Source organism: Trichechus manatus, unplaced genomic scaffold (genome assembly GCF_000243295.1).
Source record: "Trichechus manatus latirostris isolate Lorelei unplaced genomic scaffold, TriManLat1.0 scaffold00003, whole genome shotgun sequence".
Taxonomy (NCBI): domain Eukaryota; kingdom Metazoa; phylum Chordata; class Mammalia; order Sirenia; family Trichechidae; genus Trichechus; species Trichechus manatus.
In genome coordinates this window covers 23,170,168-23,193,282 of record NW_004443939.1, presented here as the reverse complement: position 1 = coordinate 23,193,282, position 23,115 = coordinate 23,170,168, and the positions used below count along the sequence as shown (strand labels likewise).

The 23,115-nt window shown below is 38.8% G+C and overlaps 1 protein-coding gene across 3 annotated transcripts in view; it reads right to left on the bottom strand.

The window, feature by feature from the left end:
- Nucleotides 1-15,970: 15,970 nt before the first annotated feature.
- The window catches only part of TYW3 (tRNA-yW synthesizing protein 3 homolog), a 25,059-nt gene continuing 17,914 nt past the window's right edge, over nt 15,971-23,115 (bottom strand). Inside the window, exon 5 of one of the 3 annotated variants that reach the window (XM_023731113.1) lies at nt 15,971-16,331. In XM_023731113.1, the coding sequence (XP_023586881.1) occupies nt 16,115-16,331 (217 nt within the window). In that variant the 3' untranslated portion in view covers nt 15,971-16,114. The remainder of the gene's footprint in view (nt 16,332-23,115) is intronic. The other 2 variants (XM_004369064.2, XM_023731117.1) reach the window with 2 other exon arrangements.

The following is a 23,115-nucleotide window of genomic DNA, read 5'->3' as shown; positions in this document are numbered from 1 at the left end:
ACTGATACAAGCTATATGCTCATTTCTATATTTAGACTGCTCAGCATCAACAGGGCAGCAGTCCACTGACCTACCAATGAAGAGTTAAGGGATCAGATGTAGCTTTACAATTTTAAAATATGGAAAAGCAGAATAAAGAAGTGACTATAGAAATAACTGATGAAATGTAATTCTTTTACAGAATGATTCTTCATCCCTTGAGTGAAAGAATATCCCCACAAACAGTACTTTCACATTTATGAGACTGATTTACTTAAAATGCAGGGTAGAAAAGTCTGGGGAAACTGTTAAATTTAGGATCCAAAAAGGAGATCCAGGGAAGCCAGCAAAACTGTAAAGTTCACGAAGGAGCACACACTAAATATCTTCAAAAGTTTTTAAGTGAAAATACAAATGTCGTAGTTAAGAAACATACTCCTTTGTTTTTCAGATGAAAGTGCAAACTACAGATGGCAAGGATAAACCAGATGTTATTGTGACCACATCTGACACATAACAGCAGTAGCACAGAAGCAAATCGCTGAAGATTTCTCAGTATTTGGTTATCTTTAACTTTGTGTTAAGGATGCTATTTCTTACCAGGACTTCCCTTCCAGATTCTCTTAATTTATTTCTACGTATAACTTCTCTACCAACAAACTACAATTGTAATCCTAGGTACCCAGATGTGCTGTATTTTGAAATCACCAACCCTGTGCTCTAAATGGAAAGTTTACTCTTTACATTTTACCTATAAAATCACAAAGAAAATTTCAGTATCACGGAAGCCCCTCAAAATCAAGAGATGAAAAATAAACTATCAATGGTTGCACAAAATCTAGAATAAGTTGTCATCAGAATCAATGAACATCAATCTTAGAATGATTTAATTAAACTAAGAGCAATGAATTGAATGAATGAATCTACTAAATTAATGACTGAATGTAGATATTTAATTTTTGTAACTACTTGTTGTGTAAGTATTGAACATTATATTTAACATAATGAATGAACAGGGCTACATAACTGCATTAAAAACTCTAAAAATATTAGTTGGAAATCTATAACTTGACAAATTTTTTAACTGCTAATTATCTACTGATTTTCTAGGACAACTGTAGATTTAATATAGATATTCTGAGGCTGAAATTTTCTTAAAGGCCTATATATAGATTCATCTTCTGAATTTGTACAAAGTGACGTTTATTGTGAATTCCTTAAACATACACTTTGTTTATGTAAAGAAACTATTTAAGGATCCAAAGACAAGCTTACAATTCTAACTATGTACAGATTTTAGACTCAAGCAGACTACAATTTTGAAGTAAAGCTTGTTCCTAATATTTCTTTCATTTTATTCTTTAGACATAATAGAATTTTAATGGCATACTGCAACAACGAAGGTGAAAACTGCTGAATACATGGCTTTTGCTATTAAAATATCAAATGACTAAAATAGCATTTGACATTAAATAATATAACTTTTTATAAGAGTAAGTGGAAGAGTTTGTTTTTCTAACATTATTTTTTCTTTAAAATAAAATCATAAAAATATTTTTCAATTAGTCTCAAAAAGAGAACAAACCAAATTTCACACCCATCACCTAACTGCTCTACCATGTCGACTGTGTGTAGTGTACTGCCATCTGGTGGCTGGTTGTGAGAAATCCAGGCACTGTAATTGGGCATTCTGTTTCTCGTCTTTCCTTCTTTAGCCTCGCCTTTATGGAACTGATATATTAAACTTAAGTTTGGCAATATGCCTGTTGCTGTAAGAAACATTGGATAGCTTATATGACTTACCCATTTCCTTTTGCCTCATTTCAAAGCATTGGTACGAATTAGCTGCTAGATTAACAGGATGTTTGAATAAATTCTTGGCAATTGTTAAGTAGAATGAAGTTAGCCAGAATTTCTTGATCTCTGCATAGTTCTTTCCTCCAAGGGGTTACGAACAGTTTATTTAAGTCTTACCATGTCCTGCAAAATAGGTAGTAATAGGTCTTATGTCGTGAAAAAGCTGAGATGCAAAGGAATTAGTTAAATGCATATAATGAGACAGCATTTGAGTACGTTAATATGAACATTTCTGCTGCTACATCACAGAGAAATGAACTTAAGAGACAGTGTTAGATGTCATTTCTGTCAACACATCTCATGAGTGATGTAAACTGCAAGACCCAACCCTTGAATAAGATTACTTACTGATATATTATTATACACTGATGAATCATCCCAAAATTATTAAAAACTTGCTGTTATGAACACACCTAGTTCTCAGAACTTAGATCCTAAAAGCCGATGGCCACTAACAGAACCCGAGGTTCTTTGGCTGATTCTAGGTGTAGGCGAAGAAATGTACACGATGGGCCTGGGACATCTTGTGCCAGATAATAAGGAAATGTCAAAAACTGATGGAAACATGCCAAAACTACACATTTATAAACTTGAAGGGACACCCATTAGCCAAATTTGGGATGATATGAGCATTAAAATAATTTAATGGATTATAACCCATTGCATAAAATAAGAACCCAGGAGTCCATACTGATAGCACACATACATACGTATTTCCATATGTGTAAATAGGGTGAAGAGAAAGCTTTCACTTAGAGTCAAACGCCAACTGATAAATGTAGAGGGGAAAGTGGATTTAGCAAATCATTATTTTGCAATCATCATAGTCATAACTGATTTAGGCAAGAAAAATCAATAGATGCTGAAACTAGTGGGTAAAGTTTGATGAGGAAGAGGATATTTACAAAGTCTCAAAAGTATCATCTCAGAAATTTCTTATTAATTACAAAAGGAAAAACATTACCATTAGAGTAGCAAAACCTGGCAGACATCACTTTAACCAAGTGATGACAGTTAACATCACCAATAATGGGCAAACTAAGTCATGTGCCCCTAAAGTGATACATTGACAAGAACACAGCATTACTTACGTAGTATTCTTGCAAAAAATGTATAACCTGAATCTAATTATAATAAATATGAGAAAAATACAAATTGATGGCTATTTTACAAAATAACTCTTCCTGTATCCTTCAAGAATGTCAATGTTATGAAAGACAGAGTCTTACTAATTGATTATTAAAGATTAAACGGGACTAAAGAGACATGAAAACTAAATGCAATGCACATTCCTAAACTGGATCCTAGACCAGAAAAATGAAATGCTAAACAGGACACAATTGAGACAATTGATAACATTTGAATAAGGTTTGTAGATTATATCATTATATTACATAAATGTTAAATTTCCTAATTTTTTGTAATTGTGCTGAGATTATATAAGAGGCTGTCCTTGTTCTAAGGAAATACGCTGAAGTACTTAGGAGTAAAGAGGCATGAGACATGAGCTCTGCAATTTCTCAAAAGAGATGATGGTGTGCACGATATTCACGAAGTCTTCAATAACATTACTAGAAGGATAGTACTGTGAGGGTAGGGGTATTGTCTTGTGTCTTTGTTACCGACACATAGTAGGGTCTCAAGTAAATGAATACGTAATAAAACTATTGTGCATTCGTTTTATACATATATAAGTGGCACAGAAACAATTTGTCATTGAGAAACATTTGACTTTTCCTCTTGCATGGCTTATTTTGGTCTGGGGGCTTTCTTTCCCAATAATACTTGGAATAGCTAAAGAATATAGGTCATTAAAGAAACTAGGTGTCATACAGATGTAGGAAAAGTTTAAATATTAACAAAATTTACAGAAATATTTGGAAAAGAGTATATAAAAAGGAAATTCTCAGAGCCTTTAAACAAAATCTGCCACTGATTTGAAAATGAACTAAATAGAACTTGTAGAAATAATATAGTCTTTGAAATGTAAAATTCACTGTGGTAGCTAGACATCAGATTAAAACAAAACCAAAAAAAAAAAACAAACTCATTGTCGTTGGGCCGCTTCCGACTCATAGTCCCTGTAGGACAGAGTAGAACTGCCCCATAAGTTTTCCAAGGAGCGGCTGGTAGATTTGAATGGCCAACCTTTTGGTTAGCAGCTGAGCTCTTAATCACTGGGCCTCCAGGGCTCCAGACACCAGATTAGGCATAGTTAAAGAAAGAGTGAGGAGTAGATGACACAGAATGAAGCACACAAAATAAAAGATGGAGATGGGGATGAAAAGGGTAAGAGAAATAAACACTGGCTAGGTAGAGCTATATGACCAGAAGGAGAGAATAGAGATGGGGAGAGGCAATATGAAAGAGAGAATTTTCTTGATTTAATGAAATTTAATTAAACAGGGCTTCAGGAGCTGTATGAATTGTTTAAATTGTACATGAATCTTTGTGCCTGTATGTCTTTCTAAAGCAATGATTTATAGCTTCATCAGTTTCTCCAAGTGGTGGTTCATGCCTTCTAAAAAGATCAAGAACCACTTTAACCCAAAAGTCTGATTATCTTCTTCTGCTCTGGTATTACATTTTGAAGTCTATGAGTAATACACAAGCACATTCTTGCTGAAAAAATTCTAATAGAGATTATTCCCTTAAATGAGACTGGAACCATAACATATTTCTATTTCCTTCCACCATCCTCTTCCTCACTATCCTGCTCCAGGTGAAAAAAAAAAAAAAAAAACATTTTAGTCTGATTTTTTTTAACATTGAGCAACAACAGTTCTTTAGACTTAAGAATATGTTTTCCTGATTTGTTAACCCTGATTCTAGTGTCTCTGGGACTGGAGTTATTCCAGGCTCTCCTATGCTTCTCTCTCTAGCTCTGGTTGAGCCAGAAGCCCATCCTAGGCAGCTATTCCATTTGGTTTAGAAGGTAGTTGTGGGCAAGTGTTGGAGCTGCCTTAGCCTACAGACACGTGGTTGGGAGGGAGAAGAAGGGAGGAGAAGGTTCTAACTGGCCCAGTTTCATCATGCAGTCTTCTAAATGATTGTCCAAGGCCCCATCGTGTCTTTGTATTACTTGACTCAGTGCTCAAAATCTCTCTGAAAATTTAATTTTCTCTGCCATCGGCTTCTCCTATACACTATGGTTTTAGCTTGTCTTTTTCTCAATCCAATATCAGTTGCTGTCTTCCAGGAATTGCTCAGAATTCCTGATCCACTTTGGTACTTTATTTTATTTTGTAGGGCTGTTGTTATTTGCCATCAAGTCAGCACCGACTCACGGTGACATTATGTATAACAGAACAAAATGTTGCCTAGTCCTGTGCATTTTCATGGTCGTTAGTATATTTGAATCCATTGTTGTAACTATCAAGGATGTCCATTGCTTTAGCTGACCCTCTACTTTACCAAACATGATGTGCTTTTCTAGCAATTGGTCTTTACTGATGACTTATCCAAAGTAAGTGAGTCAAAGTACTGCCACCCTCACTTTTAAGGAGCATTTTGGTTGTATTTCTTCTGAGACTGATGTGTTTGCTCTTTTGGCAGTCCATGGTATATTCAATATTCTTCAGTACCACAATTTGAATGCATCAGTTCTTCTGCTTCCTTTTTCATGTATTTCTAAATATCAAATATTTTAATTTTAAGGAATTTGGAATTTTTAATCTCCCATCTTGATATAATCCTCTCCCAAATGTCTGATGAAGATCAAAGACTACAGCCTTCAGTATGGATTACACCTCAACATAAAGAAAACAAAAATCCTCACAACTGGACCAATTAAGCAACATCATGATAAACAGAGAAAAGATTGAAGTTGTCAAGGATTTCATTTTACTTGGATCCACAATCAATGATCATGGAAGCAGCAGTCAAGAAATCAAATGATGTATTGCATCCGGCAAATCTGCTGCAAAAGACCTCTTTAAAGTGTTAAAAAGCAAAGATGTCACTTTGAGGACTAAGGTGTGCCTGACCCAAGCCATGGTATTTTCAGTTGCCTCATATGCATGTGAAAGCTGGACAATGATTAAGGAAGACTTGACACCTTTGAATTATGATCATGGCGAAGAATATTGAGCATACCATGGACTGCCAGAACAATGAACAAATCTGTCTTGGAAGAAGTACAACCAGAATGCTCCTTGGAAGCAAGGACGGCGAGACTTTATCTCACATACTTTGGACGTGTTATCAGGAGGAACCCGTCCGTGGAAAACGACATCATGGTTCATAAAGTAGAGGGTCAGCAAAAAAAGGAAGACCCTCAAAGAGATGGATTGACCCCGTGGCTGCAATAATGGGCTCAAACATTGCAAGGATTGTGAGGATGGCACTGGACCAGGCAGTGTTTTGTTCTGTTGTACATGGGGTTGCTATGAGTCAGAACCAACTTGACGGCACCTAACAACAACAACAACAACAGTGACAACTTGAGGCTAGTGGAAAAAAGATTTGGGTTCAGTTAGAGTTAGTCCTGCCTTCCCAGATTATTTCATGGGACTATGTTCTCTGACATATAACCCAGTGAATCCCAGCCCATTTCTAACAGTTTTGGAAATAAAACTATTTGTAATTGAACTGCATAAAGTAAAATGTGCAATGAGTTAAAATTAAATCTTAAACTGAACCATTTTAAAAGCAGGGAAAAAGTGCTGAGAAATATATTCTTGGCAAGAGTGGAATACAAGAAAATCCAGGATATTAAACTATTGTTGGATTTAAGGACATTTGCAGTATGGGTAATTGCTGTTACATTAAGAGATGCTTCCATATTGAGAGCAGCAGAGCAGAGCAGTCACAGGAGGTTTGAGATCAAAACCCACTTTTAAAGGCAAATATTCTAACCAAAAATTATCCATTATTATAAACCTTATATGGAGACAATAGATTTACTTTTTTCTCCCCTAAATCAGGTTATAGTCAGCCCAAGGACCCACCCATAAGAGGAATGACAGCAGTCATTTTTCAGGGTTCCTCAATATTTGATCCAGCAACTTACACCAAAAAAACCAAACCCATTGCCACTGAGTCAGTTCTGACTTATAGCAACCCTATAGGACAGAGTAGAACTGCCCCATAGAGTTTCCAAGGAGCACCTGGTAAATTCGAACTATTGACCTTTTGGTTAGCAGCTGTAGCGCTAAGCCACTACACCACCGGGTCCTCTCAAAATGAGGAACGCTTGTTTTCAAAACATGGCACTCATCACTGCCTTTGCTAACATTTGAAGCTAGGTGACTCTGAAAGAGGCTCCGTTTCACTCCATCTGAGTTTAGCCACTGAGACCTTTGCCTCAACTTCCAACACATCAGTGGTGAGTGTTCAGTACTCACAGGCACCACACACCGACCATAGTCCTGCCACCTCAGGAGTGCCTCATGCGAGCAGGCGCCAAGTCCTGGCACACCAACAAGCCCGCCACACTCTGCCCTTCTCTCAGTGGGGGTGGGGTAGATAGGACAGTTAAACACTCTGGCGAGGGGGAAGGCACCCCGTTCCCCTCTTAAACTCTTGAAGCACCAAACCTCCAACCCAGGGCTGGCTTCACGAGTGTGTGACCGGTGCAGTCGCACAGGGCTCCACACTTAGAAGGGCCCCACCCTTGATTTAAGTCTCTGCTGTTGCTGTCTGGTAATTCTTAAACATTTTTAAACAAGGATCCCCACATTTTCATTTTGCACTGGCCTCTAAAGACTATATAGCTAGTCCTTCCCTAATCTCCTATTTATTATGTAATATACTAACATAATAATAGAATTTAATCCTCCGCATATCCCTAACCAGGGGTTGCCCACTCCTGTGTAAACGACTGAAGCTGGTTGAGTCAGGCAGTCAGTCGGGGGTGCTGGGACTGCAGTGAACAGGAAAACACAAGCTTTTACCCAGTGGAGCAGCCACTACTTGGCTTGGGCTAAGGGGTGAGTGTTGTCATGTGGGAATGTGGGCCCAGTGTAGCCAGGTTGTCTAGTTTGTAAAGAAATGCACTTTTTAATGTGAAATTGTCGTACTTTAAAACACTGGCTCAATTAGGAAAAATATCCTCTGTGTAGCCCAAAAAAACACAGCTGCCTGACCACATCTTGGCCACTAGTTTATGACCTCTGGCCTAGGACTTCAGTAACAAAAAACTTGTTTCTTAATTTCCCGCCTTCTTTTTCTCAATAAACTGGCAACTTTTTTTTCTTTTTCTTTTCTCCTTTGAAACATAAAAGCAAAAGCAGTTAGCTTCTAGGCAATATGGAGAGCTCAGATTTCAGCAATAAATGTCTGCTTCTATCCTGGAGGGATGAGAAAAAATTGTTTCATTTTGAATGTATCAACTATAATGAAAACAAATCACAAGGTAATTCTCAGAAGGTTATCTTTTATATTAAATTATTACTAAACTGCAGTGCTGGAGTTAATTAATATTCTTGATCAGGTGTGTGGACTGAATATATAAATAAAATAATGTATCAAGGGATGTTAAGAAGTGAGTGGGACTCAGTGTCTTCGTGGGTTTATGGCCAGCCCCTGGGCTGTCCTCTATAACCACTTAAGGGGCCCAGGTAGTTCTGTAATCCTTGGTGAAGGGATTAGGAGGCAGCCTCTCTCTTCCAGATTCTCACCATATACTCAGTTTATGGAAACTTTAGAATACATAGGTCCCCTCAGGAATTGGTTTAAATGGTTAAGAAAAGTCAATGGATTATGATCCCTTTAGGGAGGTTTTAAAACCGAAGCAAACATATTCATTCCCCCACAGGACCCCCTCCCCACCCCATCTTTTTTCCCTGCAGCTTTTATGTATTTCGTGCTTATTTTTTATTTGTTTCTCTTCTCTTTCCATCTACCTGCCTAGCGAGTGTTTCCATATTTATTAAATTAAAAGAAGTGAGTTATAGTCATTAAAAGAATAAATTAAAAGAATTGTAGTGCTGGCCAATTTCCATTCCCGGCAAGACTGCTTTCTGAGTATATCAGAAGGTGCACTGCACAACTTCACGGGATGCCATACCTATTGTCATTTACGGGAATGTCCCCTCCTGGAGCCGTGCAGAGTTCAACTTACACGATATACATGTTTCCATGACTTTCTGGCAACTTCCTTAGGCCTAAGGATACCAAAAACCCTTTGCCGTCGATTCAGACTCATAGCAATGCCATAGGACAGAGTAAAACTGCCCCATAGGGTTTCCAAGGAGCGGCTAGTGAATTTGAACTGCCAACCTTTTGGTTAGCAGCCGAGCTCTTAACCACTGCACCACCAGAGCTAAGGACAATGATTTAACTTAGCTAATTAATGTATTGGAGCTCCAGTGAACCCTCCTACAATGCGTATACACAAAATCTATGGCACAGGTACATTGCAACCTCTGATGGTGTAACTTTTTTTTTTTTTTGTAAAAAAAACTTCAATTCCCCTCTAATGTCTTCAGCTGGGCTGGTTTATCAGAATCACCTGGATGAGTATTTTTTAAAAAACACAGATTCCTTGACTCTAAACTGGAGATTCTAAATTGGGATATTGGGGGTAGGGCACAGAAGTCAGTGTTTTAGAAAGCAGTTCCTGCCCCTTCTCCCCTTATTCCCATACCCCATCATGGCCTGGGTGAAACCCATCGTGGCCTGGGTGATTCTGCTGTGCAGCCATGTTTAGGAAATACTGGTCTGCCCCCCTGTTGGAATATAAGGCTCTTCACAATCAGTTTTCAATCAGTTTTTCTTGACTCATTTCATTCAATACACTTTTTAGCTTTTCTAGAATAATCACTATCATTGCATATGCCATGTTCTTTAGGGATCTGATTCCATTACACATTCCCTCTATCTGCAAGAACTTTTCTTGGATTTTCTGTCAGGTGAACTGATATCTTGTCCTTTAAGATCTAAACAAAATATTTTCTCCTTGAGATGGACTTCTAGTACTCCCTCATCTAGAATCAATTATTCCTGCCTCTAGCTTCCTATTACAGCATGCATTATAGACGTGATTCTCAAAACTGTTAGTTCTATACTCCCTAAAATAATTTTTAAAACTATGTACTTACCATAAATTTAGTTTGCATCATAAGTTTCCATAAGTTTAAATCACTACCATGATGTAACTTGTAGCATATTATAAATATCAACTCTTTAAAACAAATCTGACATCATTTTTTAGAATGTATCCAAAATAATCTAAATAACTGTCTTAACTCAGATTTTTGCAGAAGCAGACCCCATTCTAGTGCAAGTGATTTATTAAGCAGGTGCTCGCTGGAGAAACCGGTAAGGGAGTAGGGAAAATGAGATAGGATTTCAGGCGAAGTCCCAGCCTCAGCCTGATCCTGCTGGGAGCTTAGATGTCAATTGCATGTCCAAGTTTATCCCATTTTTGGATAAAGGAGCTGTCTTTTGTAGCTCTACACCAGTCATTATTGGCTGTGAGACAGTGGGAGTATGGGGGGGGGGCAGGAAACAGACTTTCAGGCTCTTTCTGTTTCTGTTACAGACTTAGTAGCCTAAAGCATTAGCAGCAAACCACACAAGCTGGGGAGTGGGGGGCGGGGGGGGCACAGCACTGAGAGGATCTGAGGTTGTCCCTGACAATATGCCGATTATTTGATAGTATCGATAGTTTAAAAACTACATTAGGCTTCTAATTCTGGGAAGATAAAGTAGATAAACTTTTCTTTATTCCTTCCACTAAGTGCAACTAAAAACCCTGGACATCATATAAAACAAACATAAGAAGACCTTGAAAGGTGGAGAGAAGGCGGACTGGCTAGGGATTGTGGCACCTAAAGAAAACAGTGGCGAGTTTCTGGGGTTTTCTTCTTACTTCACGTAGCCCAGACTGGGCACTGGAAATACTGGCAGCCCAGAATTGCCAATGGACTCAGACAAAAAAAAAAAAAAAAAAAAAAGCCCCAACAAAAACTCTCTAGTCAAATGATCAGGAAAAGAGCAGTTTAACAAGAGACAAAACTTAGAAAATAGCCTATGGGGTAGTCCAGCAGTTAGCTGGATTGTGAGAGACAGGTCAGGACAGGAGAGTTGGGAGACACTGTGTTATAGGTTAAGGGTGTTGGAATGGATGAGGTGGCTTGAGTGAAAAGAGGAATGAAAGATGAAGGCTGTATTAGTTTCCTAGGGCTACTGTCAGAAAGTACCACAAATTGGACGGTTTATAAGAACAGAAAAAAATTTTTTTTTCACACTTCTGGAGGCTAGGAGTCTGAAATCAGTGTTGGCTGTGTTGATTCATTTTGAGGGCTCTCAGGGAGGATCTGTTCCATGCTTCTCTCTTAGTTTCTAGTGGCTCCGGGCAATCCTTGGTTTATAGCTCTGCCTCCCACAGTATCTGCCTGTCTTCACATGACCACCTTCCCTGTGTCTCCTCCTCTTTTATAAAGACACCAGTCACAATGGATTAGGACCTGTCCTACGCCAGTATGACCTCATGTTAACTGATAATATCGTAAAAGATTCTATTTCCAAACAAGGTCATATTCACAGGTACCAGGGGTTGGAACTACATACAACAAATCTTACTGGGGTACACAATTTAATCCAAAACAAAGGCCAAAGACAGAAACTTGGGAATGCCTGCAGTGCTTATCACCACAATCAGAATGACCTGGAAGCTTTAAAAATGTACACACACCTAGTAGTCCTCCTTTTATATTCTCGGTGGTTTCTGTATATATATATATATTTTAAAGTTCTAAAGGTAAATATTGAAAACTGATAAGGCTTGGAGAGAAAAAGAACCAAAAAGGATTTGTCATGAACAGTGAAACTATTCAGAAGCATTCAAGAAGCCTATGAAAGGGTGGATTCATGGGTGCAAGACTGGACAATTCGGCCAAATGTTGCAGGATGGCAAGGAGATTGAGGTTCTATTTCAAACAATGAAACAGAGGACTATTAGAAGGCTTTCTAAATGTTGTGGGAATACTAAAAGAAATTAGGTCCGTAAGTATTAGCCTCTTATTTTATAGGCCAAAAGAATAGAGCAGTTCAGAGATATGACAGGAGTGAAGAAAACTTTTAAATGTTAGATTTGCTTGCACACCATCTCTGATGATTTTAGGAGAAAAGAGATGTTTATGAAGTCAACGTATTTTAAAAACAAGAGTATAAAATTACATCTATCAGAAGGTAAGCCTCTGGGATGTAAATCTAAATATATAATTTATATAGAGTTAAGATTTAGACAAATTAAAAAATATTAGGGAATGCTAAAATCTCAACTCAATGTTTATTATCGTGTATGATTTTTCATATTTGATCTGGTATTTTTATCTTTTATTGGTTTTATGACTACTTAGCTACTTCCCTTTAAATATGTACTTTTTATGATTGGGTACAATCTGAAAATACAATATGAAAGTATTCTCATTTTATGCTGAAAATTAATGGAAAAATAAATAGTAACATATATGCATGATAATGTAGTTTAGGAAATGCCTTAACATTTTTATTTAACTTGATCCTGCTAACACTTCTATGGTATATTTAGCCCAGGCATTAGAATTATCATTATGCAGGAGAGAAAATGGAAACACCTAGAAATTAAGTGATTTGCTCAAGGACCTCCAAATTCTGTGTAGCCGTCACAACTCAAACCCAAGTCTTCTGATCCCTTGTAATTTTCCATAGCACATTTTCTCCATTAAGATTCCTATGTCTCAGTTATCATTTCTGACCAGGCTTAGTGGAAATCTATGCCCATCTGTTTTATTGAGACTGTGTCAGCAGTAAGCCCTGGTTTGTAGAGAAATGGGGGAAGAGGGTTTAGGTATTTCATCCAAACAAAAAGGGTTCAGTTGTTTTGTCCACAAAGTCAACCAAATACACCAAACCCATTGCTGTCAATTCCAACTCATGATGACCCGATGTGTTACAGAGTAGAATTGTTCCATAGGTTTTTTTTGGATGTAATCTTTACAGAAGCAGATCGCCTGGTCTTTCTTCTGTGGTGCTGCTGGGTGGGCTTGAACTGCCAACTTTTAGGTTAATCATGGCGCGCAAACCATTTGCGCCACCTAGGGGTCCAAAAGGGCAAAAGGGAGGAAAAAACTTGTCATCAGATTCCATGGCAACAAAAAGCAAACTCTGACCCTCCTTTAAAGGCTGGGGGTTTGAAAGTTAAAAATAAATATGACAGTTTTACTGTTAAGGTTCTCTTGAAAGGATATTATACACTTAATTCTGCTATTTTGCAGAAACAGAAATCTACTTTAAAAGAAGAGAAAGGCATTAAAAAATTATTATTTTTTTTTGGTTTTAATGAAGAGAAGTTTATTTCCTCACCGTTAAAGTAGGCTAAAAGTCCAAATTCAGGGTGTCAGCTCCAGGGGAAGGCTTTCTCTCTCTGTCGGCCTTCTCATCAGTGTTCCCCTGGACTAGGAGCTTCTCAGCGCAGGGACCCCGGTCCAAAGGACGCGGTCTGCTCCTGGCACTGCTTTCTTGATGGTATGAGGTCCCCCTGTCTCACTGCTCACTTCTGTCTTTTATATCTCAAGAGATTGCCTTAGGACACAATCCAGTCTTATAGATCAGGTCCTGCCTTACTAACACAACTGCCACCCATCCTCCCTCATTAACATCATAGAGGCAGGTTTACAACATACAGGAAAATCACACAGTACCCGGAATCATGGCCCAGCCAAACTGATATACACATTATTGGGGGGACATAATTCAAACCATGACATTCCACCCTTTGGCCCCCAAAAAAATCACATCCTTCCAACATGGAAACGTATTCATCTCATCATATCATAGCAAAAGTCTTAACTCCAAGTCCAAAATCCAAAAATTCCTCTTCATCTGTGAAATCTCGAATACAAGTTATCTGCTTCCAAAGGTACAATGGCAGAACAGGCATAAGCTAGACATTTCCATTACAAATGGGAGAAATTGCAGGGAAAGAAGGCATAACAGGCACCAAGCAAGTTAGCAGAACACATTACATTAGCTCTCAAGGCTTTGAAAATAATCTTCTGTTCTCTGAGACAATTTACACAAAGGCCCTGCCCTCCAGACTCTAGGTATTGGCCAGTCTCTGGATTTTGAGTGGAGGCCTCTTGGCCCTGGGCTTCAGCTCCGCCTTCCAGGCCCACTGGGACAGCAACTTTGCTCCCTTGGCTTTAGGGGCACCATTCTCCCAGTCCATCGGAGTGACAACTCCACCCTTAGAAACACCAGAGGCTATGGCTCCACCCTTTGAAACCCCTGAGGTCATGGCCATACCTTCTGAGACCTGAGACCGAGGCAGCTCAGCTTCTTGTGTCCCTTTTCTCTTCAGCTTCTGCTTCCTATGGCCTCTGGGCCCTCTGGCCTCATGCTCGCATCTGCCCTGCTGGGGCAAGTGTTCCAAAGCTCTGTAGCTCCACCGGTGTAAGTGCCCAGAGGCACCCCACTCTGCCAGGAAGCCTCCTGCACACAGGCACTCAGCTCTCTGGCTCCGTGAATCGGCTCCAGTGCCGTCTCGCACTGGTCTCCTGGTTCTGCTGCTGCTGCTTCTCTGCTGCTGCTGCTTCTCTGCTGCTGCTGGTCCGCTGTCACTGCTGCACATCTATCAATTCAGTTTTAAAACCGCTTCCACATTTTAGTTATCTGTTAGAGCAGCACCCCACTCTCTTGGTACCAAATTCTGTCTTAGTCATCTAGTGCTGCCATAACACAAATACCACTAGTGGATGGTTTTAACGAAGAGAAGTTTATTTCCTCACCATCAAAGTAGGCCAAAAGTCCAAATTGAGGGCGTCAGCTCCAGGGGAAGTCTTTCTCTCTCTGTCGGCCTTCTCATTAGTGTTCCCCTGGACTAGGAGCTTCTTGGCGCAGGGACCCCAGTCCAAAGGATGCGCTCTGCTCCTGGCACTGCTTTCTTGATGGTATGAGGTCCCCCTATAATTTTATTTTTGCAACGAATCTCTATGTGACTAAAAAAGGTGTTGTAAGGAGCAAACGTTATACACAGTTATTTAAAAAAAAAAAAAAACATGTTTAAAAGAGGTTTAAAATCAGGTGTGTGGCTTAAAATCAGGAAAGGTGTGCATCAGGGAAGTATTCTTTTGCCATATGTATTCACTCTGTATGCTGAGCAAGTAGTCTGAGAAGCCAGACTATATGAAGAATGCACCATCAGGATTGGAGGAAGAATCATTAACAACCTCCGTTATGCAGATGACACAACTTTGCTTGCTGAAAGTGAAGAGGACTTGAAACACTCACTGATGAAGATCAAAGATGACAGCCTTCAGTATGGATTATACCTCAACATAAAAAAAACAAAAATCCTCACAACTGGACCAATGAGCAACATCATGATAAATGCAGAAAGTATTGAAGTTGTCAAAGATTTCATTTCACTTGGATCCACAATTAATGCCCATGGAAGCAGCAGTCAAGGATCAAATAATGCATTGCATTGGGCAAATCTGCTGCAAAAGGTGTCTTTAAAGTGTTAAAAAGCAAAGATGTCACTTTGAGAACTAAGATGCAAAAGTTGGACAATGAATAAGGAAGACTGAAGAATATTGATGCCTTTGAATTATAGTGTTGGTGCAGAATACTGAATATACTGAATACTGAATATATCATGAACTGCCAGAAGAACGAACAAATGTGTCTCGGAAGAAGTACAACTGGAATGCTCCTTAGAAGCGAGGATGGCAAGACTTTGTCTCATGAAATTTGGACATGTTATTAGGAGGCATCAATCCCTGAAGAAGGATGTCATGCTTGGTAGAGGGTCAGCAAAACAGAGGAAGACCCTTAAGGAGATGGACTGACCCAGTGGCTACAACAATGGGCTCATCCTCATCGATCATGAGGATGGCACAGGACTGGGCAATGTTTTGTTCTGTTGTACATAGGGTCAATATGAGTTGGAACCGACTTGACAGCACCTAACGATGTTTAAAAGATGGATTTCTCTACACATATAGAGAAATTAAATTTGCTTTTATGAATGGTTGATGTGTTGTTTGTTGTCTTTGAGTTGATTCTGACTTATGGTGACCCCATGTGTGCAGAATAGAACTAAACTCTGTAGGGTTTTCAAGCCTGTGACCTTTCAGAAGCAGATTACCAGGTCTGTCTTCTAAGGTGCCTCTGGGTAGGTTGGAACCACCAACCTTTTCGCTAGTAGTCGAGGGCTTAACTGTTTATGCCACCCAGGGATTCCTATGAATGACTGATAAACTCAGCAAACTACAATACTCTTTATAAAGAGCAGCTTTATGATATCTACTAGAAACCTTTTTCCAACAAGATACTTCAGAAGCAAATCTCAATATTCTTCAGGGAAGATATTAACACTGATTCCTGGATCATCATCATCATGTTCAGGTTCTTCATCGTTTTCGTCAGTAATACACTTGCCACATGTTTTCTCTGGGGTTCTTTTTTTCTTATGAGTATATGATGAATTATTTTTCTCTTTGATCTTGGGATGTGAGTTAGTAACAGTTTCTCTTTCCAAAGCATGTTGTAGGCAGTTGTAAAACCTGTAAAGAAAGAAGTACTACTGTTTTATCTGTGTGTTTTGAAATTGAATAACTGAAATACACCTAGAAAACAAATAAACAAACCAAAAAAACCAAACTCATTGCCATTGAGTGGATTTCGACTCATAGTGACCCTACAGGACAGAGCATAACTGCCCCATAGGGTTTCCAAGGAGCACCTGGTGGATTTGAACTGCCGACCTTTTGGTTAGCAGCCTTAGCTCTTAACCACTACACCACCAGGATTTCCGAAATACACCTAGCACTTATACATTATAAACTTAACATTGTCCCCTATTAGCCTTATAAATATACAGTAAATCAAGGAAATACTATGCTTCTTGCTATTATGATATTTCAATCAGGAAAAAATTGTTTCCAGTTCTTTAAAAACAGTTCTGAAAATTGAGTTGGAATCACCTATTGACAACCTCTATCCTCAATTTCCATTCCAGATGTAGGAGCCAAACAAGGAAGGAAGGTAAAAAAGAAGGAAATTACTTGTTTCTTCATAAAAAAATCATAAATGTAATAGAGACTCATTTTAGAGAATTTGGAAAATATATTTAGTTACAAATACAGATCACCTATACATAACTACCCAGAAAAAATCACTCCTGATATTTTTTCTTTCCAGTTTTTTCAATATATTCTGAACTGATATATATATATGCACATACATATACCTACTATTTTTTATATAATTGGGATATTACATACAGAATTTTACATTCTTTTTTTCCCCAAATATTTGCTGAGAACATTTTCAGTATCATCAAATGAATGACAAGATAACATTTTTAATGGCTGTGTTATCATACAAATTGGCCTTAATTTATTCAATTGTGTAGTACATGTTTAAAGTGATTGACTGCTAACCCAAAGTTCGGCGATTCGAAACCACCAGTGGCTCCGCAGGAGAAAGACGTGGCAGTCTGCTTCCGTAGGGATTTACAGCGTTGGAAACCCTATGGGGTAGCTATGAGTTGGAATAGACTCGACGGCAGTGGACTTGGTTTTTGGTTTGGAAGTACATGTGGACTAGTTTCAAATTTTTCCTAATACAAACAACAATGTAATAAACATTTTTAAAAACAATGTCCTCTGAGTTTCTATTTTTTTAGGCTAAGCACCTAGAAATGTAATTACAAGGTTAAGGTTTAAAGTTAAAAGTTTAAAACATTTAAAGTTTTTGACAAAGACTACCTGTCTTCCAGAAAGGATGTTCAAAAAAATATGCTTCTAATAGCAGTACTTGAGAGCTCACTTCACTCAGACATTGAATACTATCAAAAAATACACTTTGATAGGTTAAAATTGCATCTCATTATTTTAATTTGCATTTCTTATTTGCAAGGGAAATGGAATGTTTTTCATGTTTATTAGCTATATGAATTTTTAAAAATATAAATTGTTCTTTTCCTTTACCCATTTTTCTACTGGAGTTTTTTAGTGTTAACTTTGTAATACAATAAATTGTAAGCTCTTGGAAAATTTGGCTTCATTTCTTTTCTACTCCCATGTTAACACCTAACATAACACTCTGCTTGACACAGTAGTCTTCAGTATATGTTGGGAGGCAGCAAGTTAGTAGTTGAACATGCTTGGTACCAGAGTCCACTGGGAAAGCTAAGGTCTGCTCATTCCAGTTAACCTCACTGATTCTTGATTTCCTCATTTATAAAACTGTACCTAGCAGACCTGTGAGAGGTTTATAGATGGTATATGTAAAGTAGTTAACATGATGCCAGGCACAGAGTAAATTGTCAATAATGACTGTTTTCATAGAATATAAATTCCATAGGACCAAAGACCCTGTCTATCTTGTATTTAGTTATACCCCTAGCATGCTGAAAAGTGTTGGTACATAATAGGCACTTGGTAAGAATATACTGAAGAAATAAATGAATTACTGAATAAAATTATTCAGTATGTATCACCCTAGGTCTAAAAGATTAGAATGATCTGGAAGTTGAAGTCTCTTACTATTGTAGGGATCTCATCTTGCTTTTATAATCTACTGTAACAGAAGACTATGACAGGAATTTTTTTACATTTACAGAATAGATTGCTATTTTTTACCAATTTTCTTTCTTTAATTCAATGAATAAGTTAAGTTCAAAGCAAAGGCTCTAAAACCACCTTAAAAAAAAAAATCCAACTATTCACATATCCTCTACACAACTCTAATATGATTATTACATATCCTGTCCGTCCATATTTCAGGAGCTTACGTACTCACCACTGTATACCCTGATATCTAGCACTATGCCTGGCGCAATACATTTTCTTTAATGAATAACTCAATCTCAAAGAGGGAGATACAGTAAAAGGAAAAAAGGCTTTGAAAAACATCGACTGACACATAACTTTTTAGACTCTGTTGTATGGTAAATTCCTCTGTAGAGACCTTTTCATTGAATGCACCTTTCATATCTTTACTTAACTAAAACTGGTTCCCTACAAAGATGCCATTTCCCTGCATTTTTCTCAAGTGGAGACAGCTTATTGTTTCCATATCTCACCTATCACAGAATTGGGAGAGAGAGTCAGAATTCAATTGGCTCACCACTGCTTTGTCAGCCTAAACTCTTTTATCTGCCTCTCATGTCATCTACCACGTCCTCTGTTCACTCCTTTACATTCATGAAAATGTCTACACTTAGGTCTTTCTCTCCAGGTCTTGCCATGATCCAGGGCAATGACGAGCTTTCTTCTCATCTTCTACAGTGCCTCCAGAATGGCCTATTTTATCTAAAACAAATCCAGGAATGCCTCAAGATAGTGTGAATCTTCCTCATCTGATCAGAAGAGGCTATCCATGATATACGCAACCTCATCTACCATTTTCTTCCCTGCAGTTTAGGCTTAGGGAACCAGGTCTTTTTTTCTTGATTGTACTTTATTCCTAGAAAATGAAAGATAAAATTGCTCTTTTATGACCACAGAGAATTAATGTCTTGTGTAAAATGTCTTGTCAATCACATATAAAAGGGTAATTAACACAGGTGTTCTTCCACTAAAGAACTTAAGAATTCAAAGCTACATCATTGGGGTACGAAAAAGCAACTTGTAGAATAGAACAAAGATCTTTTCTTCCTGAAAATAAAGAATAAAAACTTCCAACACTAGTTTTTTTTCTCTTATTTTAAGGTAACTTAAAAAGTCCTTTGAGAAACTATCTAACTCAATATGTCAGAAATTTGTTTTGCAATTATATGTTCTCCCTTCCTATTATGACCCTTTACACAGAATTCTAAAGCCCAATTCTCAAAGTATAATTTTCTCAGCTCTCACAAGCAACAAAAAGAACTCTGAGTATGAAAAGAAATGTAAGCTCAGGCAACTTTTTGTTTATTTTTCCCCTTGAAAGAAAAGCGAATTGTCTTCAGTTTTTCTACCTTTGCAGTCAAGATTATCATGCCATAGGGCAACTTAAGTACTCAAGTTTTTTTCATGAGAGAATTTTTCAGGCCAGCCCTGAAAAAACGAATTCTTGTTTTTAAGGTCATTTAGAGGGCCACTTGCAATAAAAAGTTAGTATTTCTTTGATTTTTGAAGAAAGAACATAAAATTGAGGAAATCTAGGCTCAATTTCATACCTTTTTAAGGCTTCCATCATTCACAAATATCAAAGGTTATTCTCGTATATCATATATTTGGATTTTAACTGCTTAAGCTCTAGCACTTTTACTAACAAAACAAGGATGTGACAGGGCCTGTGCCGGGTGCTAGAAATAGAGGTAAGAGATGTTGTCCGTGTGCTCAAGGAGCTTATGGTTTTACAGGCGATGCAGAGCTGTAAAACCACATTCAGCATGCTGTGAAAAAGAGAAAGTGGGAGCATACTGAGAGGCACTTGACTGCAGGTGAGATCATGAAATGCTTCTTTGGAAAAAAAAGTGGGGCCTGGGCTAAATCTCAAGGATGAATGGAAGCTGGCTAGGTGACAGGAGAGAAATTAGAGGAGGAAAAAAAGAGGGGGGTATCCATGAAGCCACTACCAGAAAATAAAGTATAAATGTTTTGACTTTATACTATTTACTTCTTTGATCTTATATATATAGGTACATGTGTAAATCATTCATTTAGCTGCCTTAGCTCCATTTTAAAAAATGATAAGACTAACAACTATGAGGATTCTGTTATCCTTGACTCCTCCCTCTCCGTTACCCCCTTTTGCAGACCGTTGCCATGCCTGGTTGCTGTTCTGCAGTATCACTCCCATTCATCTTGTTACCCAGGGTCTTGTTACTCCTTACCTGGACTGCGTAGCAAAAGCCTACTCCTGCTCTCCCCATTTCTAAGCTATGTTATATGTGTTCCAGAATAATCATCCTAAGGCTCCGAAGCCTTAAAAGTAGCACTGTTTATGAAAAAAGTCAATTAATTTTAGCATATATTTATTAATCATCATTCCCACGCTGGACATTGCAAGAATACAATGATGAATAAGAAAATGTCTTTGCCATTGTGGAAGTCAATACAATGGTCTAACTTTCAAGTTCCTTTATTAAGTTCCTGATTAATTCAATAAACATTTATAGGGGTTCTACTGTAAGCCAGACAGCCAGATACTGTGTTAGGTTTCAGGATAAGAGATGTTTAAAGTGTGTGTGTAGAGGATGGTGGTTGGGTGTTGGTAAGGAAGATGCTGTCTTCAATGTGACCATATTGCAGTGGGAAAAAAGAGAAATATGAAATTATAATTCAACATGGCGGACATCTCTGGCTTGCACTGAGATATAAACTGAAATACCAGATATGGCTCTGGCACTGAGACTAGAATAAGAAACATATTAAGGAAGGGCTGGTGGGATACTTTAGGTGGGTATACTTGAATGGCTATTGGATATATGGGCCCAAGACTCAGGAGAGGTTTGGAAGACTTGCCAGTGTATGGCGAAGTAGCTGAAGCCATGGGGCAGGGACAGAATCCTGGAGTACAACAATATATACGGAACAAGTGGAAAAATAAGAGAAATCCACAAGGAAGCTAAGAAGGAGAACCACAAGTAGGAGGGAAGACAGCAGTGATACAACCAAATTCTGACTCTTCTTCATGCATCTTCTAGGCAAACTGAACCACTCGCTAACCTCTATTTATGGCATAAGTATTGCCACCTCTTTTTCTTTGCTCTTGTTGTTCTTTCTACCTATTGTGCAATTCCATTTTTCCCCAGGGCTCTTCATATAAAAATCCTGCCTGCCTTTAAGGCCCAGCTCACTGAACTCTTCTATGAAGCCTTCTTGATTACATTCTTCTTCTGCACAAATGAATTTAACTGCTTCCGCTTTTGAACTCTTAAACATTCTGTATCTTTTTTAGGGCACTTACCACTTTCCATGTTGAATTATAGTTATTTATGTGTCTGTCTGAACTCCCTATTAAGCTACTGTGAGAACTGTCCCAGCAGGATCCATGTCTGATTCATCTTCGAATTTCAGTGCCTACGCGATGGTTAAGCGCTTGGCTGCTAACTAAAAGGCTGGCAGTTTGAATCCACCAGTGGCTGTGCGAGAAAGATATGGCAATCTGTTTCTGTAAAAATTATAGCCTTGGAAACCCCTATGGGGCAGTTCTACTCTGTCCTATAGGGTCGCTATGAGTTGGAATTGACTCGACCACAGTGGGTTGGGTATTTTTTGGCTTGGTTAATAGTGCTTTAAATTTTGCAGGTCCCTATGCATATATCTGTTGAAAGAACAAATAAGGTACTTATTCATCCTCACCTAATCTGTTACCTTTATGATGAATTGAAGGCTACTCTAGAAATGCCTAGTGCCCTTGCTGACAAGAACCAAGGACTGTATCACCTAGGAGAGACTGGAAACAGCTGGACTGGGTTACATGGAGTAGGTATGTAACCTGGAGAGCAGCTGTGGCAGAGCAAAGGGAAACAAAAGAGGTGTCATTAGCCTTTAACTCATTTACTTACTAGTATTAAAAATCAACCACTGGGAGACTTCCAGCAAAACGGCGCTCTAGGCAGAAGCACCATGCCGTCCCTCCACAGCAAAGATCCAAAAAACTAAGCCGAACAGAGAAAACAACAATCCTGAAACCCTAAAACATCAAATGAAGAGATAAAGAACTCAGCCAAGCACCAAACAGAGTGAGAAAACTGACAGAGAGTGGAGAGCGAGGAGAGATTCATACAGAGGACCCCTACAAGCCAACGCAGCGCGGCTCCGCCATCTTGGACGCCTATCGGCGACCAGCAAACGGGGTACGAGAAAGCAGCTTCACGGAGGTTCCAGCGGGAGACAGAACAACCGGTAATTTGGGATATACGCTTTCCCACCCTCCACCCTTCTTCACCCCCACTCAGCCTCCTCTGCTTCCCGCTGCCACAATCTCTTGTCCGGGAAGCACTGGCTGCTTGGATTCCACCCTCCTGAACGGGCCGGCTCTCTGAGTGTCATTTGTTGGCTGCTGGTGTTGCTTTTTTCCGCTTCTTTTGATTTCTTCCTTACCTCTCACCACCTCCCCCTCCTCTCGCTCAAATACCTGGCTCCATGTGCCATCTTTGCTTCTTCCTGAGGGGCTGCGGAGCTCCGTTCGAGTGTGGAGCTGCTTCCTGGTCTGGGCTGCCATGCTGGTGGGATCCTGGGGCTTTTGTTCGTTTGTTTGTTTTGAATTGTTTTCTTTTCCTTTTCTTGAGTTGGGAGCCCGTTCTGGCCAGGCGGTGCTGCGTGGCTTGGAAACTACCCCCTCGGCTTGCACAGGCGTGCAGACGGATCCCTGAGAGCATTTCTTTTTTTGTTTTTTTTTTTTTTTTTT